The 12,207-nt window shown below is 29.5% G+C and overlaps 1 protein-coding gene across 1 annotated transcript; it reads right to left on the bottom strand.

Moving 5' to 3' along the window:
* Positions 1–2,802: 2,802 nt before the first annotated feature.
* Positions 2,803–8,971, bottom strand: LOC107487260 (inactive poly [ADP-ribose] polymerase RCD1; the record flags this gene model as incomplete). The annotated part of the gene is given in 9 exon segments (XM_052261326.1): positions 2,803–3,194; positions 3,339–3,434; positions 3,524–3,667; positions 4,435–4,538; positions 4,644–4,760; positions 4,857–5,098; positions 5,248–6,497; positions 8,415–8,484; positions 8,889–8,971. Coding segments are annotated over 7 exon segments (1,833 nt in total). The 3' UTR covers positions 2,803–3,167.
* Positions 8,972–12,207: the final 3,236 nt, after the last annotated feature.

The following is a 12,207-nucleotide window of genomic DNA, read 5'->3' on the forward strand; positions in this document are numbered from 1 at the left end:
ACATAGTCATTAATTTTCTGAGTATGAATTAGTTGATAACAAGTTGAGAATTTTTTTTCTTATGAACATTGAAGTTGCAGAGTGTGCATTATATAGCTTAAAGTTACAGTGTTAAATTGTCAGTGTTATGCGAGATATAATAGATTTGGAAGAAAATAGTGTGTTTCCAAATAGAGGATGTTATGGACTATTTTGTCATCTGTTAGAGTTTGTCCTCTATTAGAGTTGATGGAGTAAAGGACCTAAGTGACTGACGAAATTAATTGTTAAGGATCAATTGAGTAATTAATTTAGTTGGAAATTAATCTAAAATTTTTTGAAAACCAAAATAGATAAATGCTCTTAATTCTATTTAGAGTTGAGCCATGACAAGATACTTGTATATTTTAACTTCAAACTAATTAATCTTTTAAAAAAATATATTAATTTAGTTTTCATTGATAATAAACGATAGATATGATATATTTTTTAATTAATTTATTACCTAAAATTTAATGATAATATTTATATATAATATGTACCATTAATTATTGTCTATTTATGAATAATTATCATATAAATAATAATTTTTGAAACAAAATTTCACCTATTTTAATAGAATTCGTAAACAGTTGATAAAGATTATATAAATATTTAAATGATAAATATTTCACTGTTTAAAAAATATTATTTTGATGTTTATATAATAGTAATAAAAACGCATCACTATAAATAAAATATATGAATTTTATTTTGTTACACTAACGAAAAAGACATATATCTATCATTTACTATTATAAAAAATTTAATTAATATTAATTTTTAGTGACTAATTAGTTTAAAGTCAAAATTCTTAAAAATTTAATTATCACTCTATTCTTATATCTAAATAAAAATATTCCGAAAGAGGAAGTAAAAAGACATCATCCTTTTTATTCTATTATATTTATAACTTAGAAGTTAAACTCAGACTAATTCACAAATTGATAGCCTACTAAAATAGTCTCCAACGTCACAATTACACTAATTACATCCCTGCAATTAACAAAAGTCAGTCACTTGATGCAAAAAAAATAATAAAAAAAATTGAAAAACCAATCTAATACACTTTTGCTGATTGTACATACCTAGACTATTTTTTAGTGCACAGGCTAACATAAAAGACAATTTAAAACTTAACTCACTATATTAGCCTGCAAACATTTACTTTTTTATTTTGTTTTAGAATAAACTACGAATTTCACTCCCGATTTATGAACATATTATTTAAAAACACTACAAAAATATTCAACTGTAAAAAAAAATCTTTATTAACAAAATTCATTGAAGTGGCAATGAAAATGCTAATTATTCTGTTATATTCCTTTTTCTTCTTTCCTTTGCTCTCCCTCCTCAAACTTTTTCAAAGTAGCTGCAACAGCACCATCATCTCTTTCACTCGTTTTTTAAACCCTAAATCAACCTTAGATCCTAAGCAACTACAGGCATGCAATGGCAACATCGTCCCCTCCACTTTCTCCCTGAACCCTGAACCCTAAACTTTATAATATGAATTAGGAACAAGTTTGAACTTTAGTTCTGACCCGTAATTAGGAATGTAAATAAGTAGTCAGCCAAAAAAAAATAAATTCTTTTAATTTTTTTCAATTGAAAAAATAAATTGTAATATCTAAACCTTTTAATATTTTCTCTCTCATATTTTCTCTTGATCTTACTTATAAAATATACGATAAAAAAAAATGTATCCTCTCAAATAAAACAAAAAATTGAGAAGACCTATTCCGTGTCAAATTTATATTCTGAATTGTGTTTGACCAAACTTGTTATAAAATAAGTCTAACCATTATTCGCACAACCTAAATTTGTTAAAACAACCCAAATTTACAAATTAACTTAATTGACCTATCAAACCTAAATCTATTAAAATATAAATTAATAAATAAATTATTATTTTATAATTAAAAATTTATTATATTTTTCAAAACTTATTATAAAAAATGACATTTTTTAGATTTTATTATGGCAGCATTTTTTAATTTAAAAAATAAAATAAATAAAATTTTACAATGTAAAAATATAAAACTAATTTTAATATTTTTAAAATATTACAGAATTATACAACCACCGTAACTATCATAAATTTCCAAAAAACTATTTGTATCATGCTTCTACTATTTACAAATCAAAATTTTTCAGTTTGATTTAATATAAAAAAATAATTTTCATACAAGGTATAAAATAATATATTACCATATCATTAATAAATATTTTCAAATTCACTACTAAAAAAAAAAACATAAATTCAATTAAATAATTATACTTTATTAATACATCAAAATTAAACTAGAATATAAATCGTAGCAACTTGCACGTATGTACTCTAGATAAGAAATAAAGTATAATCACAACAGCTAGTTCGAATATATAAATCTAGGTAAGCTTTTGATTATCTACTACTACATCAAACAAAACTACAAAAGTATTTACATTTATCAACTATTATTTTTAAAAATAATCTTATAATTATGAACATCTCACTAAATAATTATGTAAAAAAAATTAATACTATTATTGTATAGCACTTGAACTTGTAAAATTAAAACATAATAAAAGCTTACGATCTGAGGTATTCTCGCTGAGTTCTGAATTACGACATGCCATAAGCCTGAAGCCTCAAACTATAAAATATAAACAGTATACCACTAAACGCCTAATTGGCAATTTGGCAACCTTGGGATCTAACAAAAAAATTGCAAGGGTGAAAAATGCAGACACCCCATAAAAAATCTACATAAAATATTGCTTCAATTCAACAACCAACAGTAGAAGTAAAACTCATTTTCAACTGCGAGAAGACACAAATATGTATAGAGCACCCCAAAGCAGAGTTCTAATTACGAAACCCCCCTAATACAAGCAAAATTATTAGGCTCGACAGTGTATCTGATCACAGATGGCTCAAATCATCTAGAACAAAGTTCCAATGGCTCTTAACCAAAAAAAATAAAGTTCCAACTGCTAGTACATTCTGGGTTCAAACTCGAGGATGAGAACGAAAAGCACTAAATAAAATCTAAAAGCTAACAATATTCACAAGTTTTGCTTGTCCATGTTATAGCGACAAATCAAGTACAAGGACCGTCACCTCCTTAGAAAAATACGATTTCAGCCTCCTTTGTTTTTTGGCCCTAGTTCACACGTAGCTTTGATGGCATCTGCAAGCAGCCAATTTTAATATTTAACAGGAGCATGAAACCATGCACAACATACCACATTAGGTCAAAATAAGAATCTTGACATGGTAGCCACCCACTCTTGTCAGCGAGTAATGCAGTTAGGAGAAATAAAATTATATGTACCTTGCATTGAAGATCTGTTATTGTGGTCCTCAAGAGAGTATCCCCAACTATCAACCTCAAGTTCTTGACAAACTCATCGCGGGTTATCTTCTTTGACTGGTGATAACAGAATATGAATGTATAATATGTTGAGAGATATTCCATCAAGGAAGACACAGGCATCTATTTAGTGTAACTATACATACCCTGAATTGTTGATATTGCATATTGATAGCTTCCATATCTTTGGGAGGAACCTTATTTGTGATGGCAGCAAAAAGCATAGGGAAAGGCATCCATGGGGATTTTGGAGCTTTTGGCGCACTAGCAATGACCCTTGCAGCTTTCTCCTGATGCATAGCACATTCCGGAATTGGTTATAAGATTTAAAGATCTTAAAATCAGTCAATAAAGTGTAAATATTCAATTGTAAAATTGACACATGGAAAGAAAAATGATCAGAAGTGAACTTGTTCCATGTAATATAGAGATACCAACGAGATACCCGATAATTGTTTTAAGGATCCCTAATCAAGAAAATATGCAACATCCAAAATAGAATTTTATAAACGGCCGTTTGAACTTTCAAGTATTAAAACATACATTAATAGAGAAAATCAAACGTAACATCACCAGAGGCAGATTGTCATATTATGTACAAAATGGATATGCGAATTAAAAGGTAGAAGCAAATTCAATAAACCAGTGCCTACTACATCAAATCTTTTGCAGTGACTATTCACAGTACTTAAAGCATCGTACTTTTAGAGTTGAATATATCCTATGACTCGCGAACTACTTATACTAGACAAATCTCATGAAGCTTTCAGTTCCACAATATTCATGTACTTAGTCCACTAGGTATTGACAGTTATCATCTACTTTCAGCCAGCAAACACTAAGCTAACGGCAGCTTTGTTTCAGTTACAAAATATAAACCGCATAATTTTTCTCTATATCAGGAGATAAATTAAAAGAAAGAAAAACATATTTGAAAAGATAAAAATGAACACAAAAAAGCATACATTGGTAAATTTTAAAAGAACCGATAAAAAAATAAATACTCTGCCTTCGACTTGCGAACTTGGATGTGATACTCAAATACCAAGCAACTTACAGTATCTATTGTAGAAGAATCACAAGTTAACAAGCCCTGAGGACCATGATCAGCTTTATTAATCCCAGCAACATTACTTTTACTATCAACTCCACAAAGATGGCCTGTAGAAAGTATAACGTATTGGTGATCAAGGAGAAAAAGAATTCCAAAGTGAATAGCAGTCATACAGGGATTAGCAGCAGAAACACATGGCTATGTCACTGAACCAGATTTGCAGTGATGTAACATCTGCTGAATGTGAGAGTCCCCCAACCACAAGGAGATATCAACAATCAATGGATGAAACCTAACTTCTCCATCAACTAGGTTGCCTCTGATAAACTCTAAGTACAAACTTTTCATTAAAAAGTACAAGTTCTTTTATCATTAACAAAACAGAAATCAACTGTAGATTAAAAAAAAATAGAAAAATGTATCACCTTCAACATCAGAAGAAACCTTGAAACTAACAACGAATTCTGGATAGATGTGGGTGTTCATGTTCATACTCCATATTACATAGTAACTCGGACTTTGAACGTCATCTACCCCATTATCATAGTCACTACTACTGGGATGAAACTGTCTACTGCCAGGATGGACAAGCTCCATGTTCCCCATTATTACACGACACAAGACCAAGTGCCGAACCCCATTTTCGTCAACATCACAATAATTTGCACTGTAAATAAGCCAAACTTGAATCCTTTTCGAACCATTACAACATGATAATCTAGAATTTGTGTATCAAATAATAACATACAAAGAGAAAAATAAACAAAATACATGATATAGACTTTATGTTTTAAGTAATTAATAATAAAACTCAACCTGGCATAAGGGCAGGTTGCAGCTGCAAGATGAACACCAATGCCATATGTGCATTTAGATGCAGATAATACAGTGTGACCAACCCCATACTTCATGATGGCAGATAGTTCTCCTTTGGAGGAAGCAAGCCATGCATATCGAACATTAGCATCCCCACGACAGCTTTTAGTAATCTCTGCTTGCTTCTGGAATAGCTCCAATCGTGGTTGCATCAACGGAATGGAACAACGAGAAATTTCAACTATGTCAGTACTTCCAAAACTACTCATTCCATTGAGGAACATAATCTGTACAGTATCCACATCTAACTTTCCATATAAAAATTCACTATAAGCATTGAAACCAGTATTTTTATTTTTCTTAGTGGCTTCACCACCATTTCCAGAGTCCATTTTGTTATTGCTATCTTCAACTCCTACTTCATATTGACTGCAGGCTTGTTTAGCATCCACCTCAATATGCTGAACTAGGGCATTGGTTTCCCCACTGCATTCCCTCAACTTGGATTCATCCCCCCCATTTATTTCAATTTCTAAATGTAATTTTATTTCATTCGAGTCATGACCTTTTCCAACCTCTGGTCGGCAGAAATGATAAGGTTCAGTACAAGCAGCATAGATTTCAGGGAAAAAGCAGCACCCTTTCTCATCAATCCAAGCAATAGGCTGCTGCAAACCAGTCTTCAAATCCATCCGGTACATGTGCAAAAAATCTAGAACAAGATGATGATCATTTAACTCTACCTCCACAGCCTCCTTCTTCACTTGAAGGTCTTTCTTAACAAAGTCAACAACATCCTTGGGGAAGTCTAGCCATTCACCATTCTGATAGAACATCAAACGTTCTGGCCTTCCACTCCTTTTATAGTTTAAATAGTACCTAACTAATGACTGTCCAATATGGATCCCAGAGTTTGTTGTCTTGCTTTTATGTCTGCCCAATCTCATTCGTTTGCCAACCCTGTTTGTTGGTAACCCAAATGATGGACACTGAGGAAACACTGATCGTGAACCTCCATTCAAATATGCAACATACTGGGCAGCTCGCTTTCGCTTCAGATTGAGCACAACCCTATCCAATGCCTTTGCGGTTTTGGATTCCATTTCTAACGACTAAATCAATATCTATACACACTTTTAAATATAAAAGTTTAGTTGCAGCAGTCAAAATGAACTGTAGATCTTCAGCAGTTTTAAACAAACTGTGGCAGTGATAGTGAAGACCATGACATCAAGAATAGTTGGAAGATCCTGGATGTTTAAAACTTCTGAGAATGTTGAAGTGATATATATAATAATTTGTTCATTATAAATCATAAATTAGACATAATAAATAATGAGAAAATGTTAAATGAAAGAATTCCAAGACAACTAATCCACCAAACTTCTGTCAAGTCAATTGTTGCAAAAGCACTGCCTCCCACAAAATAACAAATAGAAAAAGAAAACCAAGTATGAAATCAACAAAACATAGCAAATAAGCAATCATCATTGCTCAAAGGACAACAGTAGAGGTAGATGGACAGAAAGCTTTTTAAGATAAGTTATATAAATGAAATAATGAAGAAGATAATGCCAATTTAATCCAGGCCATATTGATTCAATCTATATTAAAGATACCTCAATAATTACTCAATTACTCAATGACACTTGATCTTCATGAGACCAATAACCACAAACACCTCAAGACAATAGGGTTAAAAGAAATATGAATTCCAATTCAGAATCCCTTAGAGCAAATATCAGAATATTGATCATGTACCTTGACAATAAGAAAAGGCTTCTACATAATTCCCCATCCCACAGTTCAATACATTCCCTCAGTTGTTACAGTTTTCTATGTTCTTTCAAAGATCATTAGAAAAAACATCATCGAAGTTTTTGCATGGTCATCTAAACAGAGAATGATATTTATTTTAACCTGCATTATTTTAAAGTTCTAAACATCACCTAAAAGATCACTAAATGCCAATAAATAAATAAATAAATGCAAAACCATAAATAAATAAATGCAAAACCAATGGATAATACATATTGGGACTCCACCAACATATTAAGTCCACACCAGTCATCCATACCCAAGGTAATGTTGAAATAAGGAGCTCATAGAAAGATCATAAGTTCATTTGATGAATTCAAAAATTGAAAGCAGAGCATGTAGATGTTGATCTGGCAGAACACACTTTGACAGCTCTAGAAATTTCCAGGTTGCAGAGCATGGAATTGTCATCTTTGACTGAGACAAACTGAACAAATCAATTTTCCTAGAATTTCTTCAACTAGAGTTAATACTTTTGGACCCAATTATCAGCTTAGATTTTAAGAGTCCACTAAATAGCAATAGAAGTAGAAAGTATGAATACACCAAATAATACTTAAGAAATTTCGGCAGATGCAGATAAACCATCATCGAATCCCTCATCATCTGTCCAACAATAATAACAATAACCCTAGTATATAGGGCATGGATGATGACCGGATCATCAAGGAAAATAAAATAAAAACGAAAATTCCAAGCTCATAAAATGTACCAACATTTCCTTCCAACTCCAACACACCACCTTTCTGACAAATAAAACTCTTACTCCAATTCCACCTATGTGATCAAAACCTATGATGGACCAGTCTTTCTGTTTAGCTCTACCCCCTCTGTGTGCATAAGTTAAGATCTGATTGATTTCAGTTTATTTCATTTTTTATTTTTAGTGTTCCCTGATTTCAGGATTTTGTAAATAAAAAGTGAGGATCCATTGAAAACAATAAATCATTCTTTCACTTTTTTTTTTCAATTTTTATTTCACAAAACCCTAAAAGCAAAAATCAATAGGAATGGAAATTGGAAATAAAAACATAAACCAATAACCCCTAGGTTATCAGGAAAAAAGCATGTTTCAACCTTGCCCATATACACTACAATGTAAGGCAAGCTTTCAAAAATTGTAGCCTCAAGACATCATGTAAGTATTCACATGCAAAGCAAGGCTATGTAGCATAGTGCATAAACAACTAAGCTTGTACTAGTGCCTGGAACTAAAGAGCAAAGCATAGAAGGCAAACGATAATTTAAATAAATTAATCAAAAAGAAACCTTCAAAAAAAAATCACAAACCAGTCAAAATTAAGACTAATTTAAAAAATAAGTAATCAAATATAAGAATTTAATCATACCCATCACCGAATTTAGGGTTCATACTGCACATTCTTTTCTCTGAAACAGCCCTGCTCCTTACCATGGAATCTAGTAATAAAATTTCAAATTAAAATCAGGAGTTGGGGAAAACATTATTTTTACAAAACAGCAAAGCAATAGACCAAATAACCAACTCAACGAATCAACTCATAATTTTTACCAAAATAAATAAATAAAATTACTGTATATCAATAATTCATTATCACTTCTAGCAGCTAAATCAGCTCAAAATTTAATGGAAAAACCACATAATTGAATCATACAACCCGAAGAACCAAATCCAACCCCGATCTATTAGAATCCAAACCAAAGCGAAAAGTCAAACACTCAACACGCCGAAAAAAACATATTTTATTGTTTGAAGAAAAAAGCTGCAAATCATAACAACAATTGATTGAAATTCCGGGCATAGAAAACAAAAATTGAGGAATTAACAGAAGATTGAAAGCTACCTGCGCACAAAATAATCAACACACACAAAACACAACAGCCCTACCACTTTGTTTCCTCTCTCTCTTTTCTTTTTTCTAATTTTCTTTTTTTTGATAATTTCTCTCGGTGCAAAACGTTTATTTCCCTCTTCTCCAAGTAACCCTGTGGCTAAGATTCTCTGTGGACTGTGGCATTTTCCTAACGTTGCTCGCACGCCACCTAACCTTCCAACAATTATTGTTTCTATCTTTTAACCTTTTTATTAAAAAATAAATATTGTACTTTGGAATTTTAATTTTAATAAATATAAAGTTATAATTTTCGTTTTTATTAATTATCTTGCTTTGAAATTTACTAGTTATAATTCAAATGATATAATTTTTCCAAATTCACTTTAGAAGTTGCGAGTTCAAATTTTATTCGTATTAGTTTTATTTTTGTTTTTTGATTTAATCAAATTTTATTCAAACAATTGTAATTTATATGGTAGTAATATAATTTACTTTTTAAATTAATTTGATACAATTATCCAAATTCGTAATACAGATATTTAAAGAATATTCTAAATTTTTTTCTTGTATTTATATATAAATGCGAATACATGTATAGAGGATAAAAAAATCAAATTAATAAACTTCAATCGGTTTATCTTAGATCGAATAAGAGATATTTTATGAATGAACTTGAGCTATTAGAACAGATTAAATATGAGTTAGATGGGTTCGAAAAATCGAATATCCAATTGAAAATTAAATGTAAAACAAAATTGGAAGAAATTGTAAATCTATAATAATACGGGGCAAAAAATAAAACTGATGAATTACAAAGCAACAACAGAGCATGGACGAAAATCAAGTGTTGCTCCTTTTTATTTTTGGTCAACCAAATGTTGTTCGTTTTTGGTTCTGGTCAAAGGTGTTTTGGGCCATTCATGGGCTAGTCATTTTCAGTTGCCCGTTAAAGTTTTTATTTTTCTAATTACAAGAAAAAACTATAACATGAATTTTTTAATTGGTAATCCAGTAAAGGATCTGACCCAAGCTTCAGTTTTTGCGTTAGCTGGTTTTATTTTGGTTTTGTGTCAATTTTTTGTGATGACGTTGGTCTACGTGTTTGGATTTCATCAAATTGCAACAATAATTCTTCAGGTTTAGGAGGAGTTTAGCGTTGTATATCTATCTATTGTTATTGTTACTGTATAATGGTAATGGAAAGAAGTTTGGTGTATAATTTTTTTTTGAAATACATTTTTATATACATTCCTAAAAAGTATTTTAATTAATTTTTAAAATTTAAAGTCAAGACTTCTTAAATAAAATATAAAATACTCGCTGTTTTAGTTATTGGCACATATATTATTATTGAAAAGGTTTGTGTATACATTTGCTCTTTGGTTGTAAAATAAACATTTATCATTTAGGGAAGGTATCAGGAGCCAATATGTATAATGGAATTTTATGAAATATTAGATATATAATTATTAGTGTTATTTTTTTTTATCAACCGAAATTTTTGAGATGAGTAGTATCATGACATGGTACTAGTACCTGTTAATACATAGGCTATAGATTTTGATTATCTATTTATCTAAGAACTAAAGTACAGTGTCCGAGAAAGGAGTATTGTTGCTTGCTTAGCTTGTTGAAGTGGTGAGCTCATGCATGTGTAGGCACATAAAACAGTGCAGCTATAAAGTAAGTATAAAGATATGGTACCCCATCCCCTGATCCTACTTTCCTCATTTATCACATCCTAAATCCTATTCCTATGCCAACTCAGAGAAGAGAAGAAGGGAGGGGCCAAAGCCAATTGAATTGGCACGTCTCTTTTCCGTACGGAAAAAGCCTCTTTCCCCGCTCACACAAATTCCAAACATTTTTTATTTCATTTCATATGGCTATGTATTTTAAATATTTTCTAATTTCATTATTTTGTCTTTTAAGATATTGTGTACCATAAAAAAATGAAAACATGTACTTTCACTAGAGTGTGTTACAGTTTACATTCTCAACCTTTATAATTTTGTCACGTGTATAATGCGTTCATATTTAAAATAATCTTTAAAAATTAAGTATATTGGTTCAATTTGATTTATAACAGATTTACTGTTTGAGTTTCATTATAAACAAATAATCATTTCAAGTAAAATTTGTCATGCATTGGTGATGTGCCATGTGAATATGTGATAGTTCACTAGTGATACCAACCAGAGGGACAGATCCACTCCATAGTGTGTGGGGGCAAGCTCCCATTACAATTTTAAATTTTATTGACTAATATATAATAATAATATTTATTTATCCTTCACTAAATTATAAAATTTGATTTTATAATAATTTTTTATTTAATTTTTTCTATTTGATAATCAATTTGAGAATTTCATATTAAAAGTTTATTATAATTATCAACTTTTAAATTTAAATAAGATTAATGTTCTTTCTTATAAATTGATTCGAAAGAATATTATCTATTCATTTATATTTTTTCTTTTAAAATTAGCTTTAATTTTTTCATAATAACTACATTAATTGAATGAACTTTTTCAACTATGAATATCATTAAGAGTTAATTGTATGAAAGTTGAGTTTTAAATGACTGTTTAACTACATATACAAAAAAAAAACATTTTAATTATATTGTCAAGGTTTTAAAATATGAAATATAAAAAATTAAATTTTAAATTATATGTTATTATTTAAATTACTATTTTAGTATTTTAATTTGTAATTAGATATTTTGAAACCTAATTATATTTTACAATAACAAAATATAATTATAACAATAATTATACTACGTATACATAAAATAATCACTTGTATAGAATAAATCTTAAAATACAAAATATACATTAAAAATAAGTTAAATGATATATGTACTTATACACAAGTTTATAGTAAGTCACAAAAAAAAAACACAAATTTATAGTAAATAATTTGATGGCTTATTTTTTATATAAACGTAATATATTTATTATAAAAATTATTATTATGTTATATATATTTTGCCCCACTATTAAAATTTTCAGAATCCATCACTGATATCAACAAAACAAAAGGTTAATAAAAAGATTACTTTGACTAATATTTATGTCTTTAATAAATATTCTCACAACTACTTTAATCTTCGAATAAAATTATTTTTTTCTATCACTATTTATCCCTTGTGTTATACTTTGGATTTTAGTATTTTTCCCTTTATTCGAATTACATGAGTAAATAAAATCGAGAGAACTTATATAAGTCCATCATTATTCGCTCTAATCATTTTATCCTATAATGATAAGAAACTCAGGATTTTATGTCAGCAGTTTAGCATTTTATAATCCAAAAATATTATATA

The sequence above is a fragment of the Arachis duranensis genome, chromosome 5 (assembly GCF_000817695.3).
Source record: "Arachis duranensis cultivar V14167 chromosome 5, aradu.V14167.gnm2.J7QH, whole genome shotgun sequence".
In the NCBI taxonomy this organism is placed as follows: Eukaryota; Viridiplantae; Streptophyta; class Magnoliopsida; order Fabales; family Fabaceae; genus Arachis; species Arachis duranensis.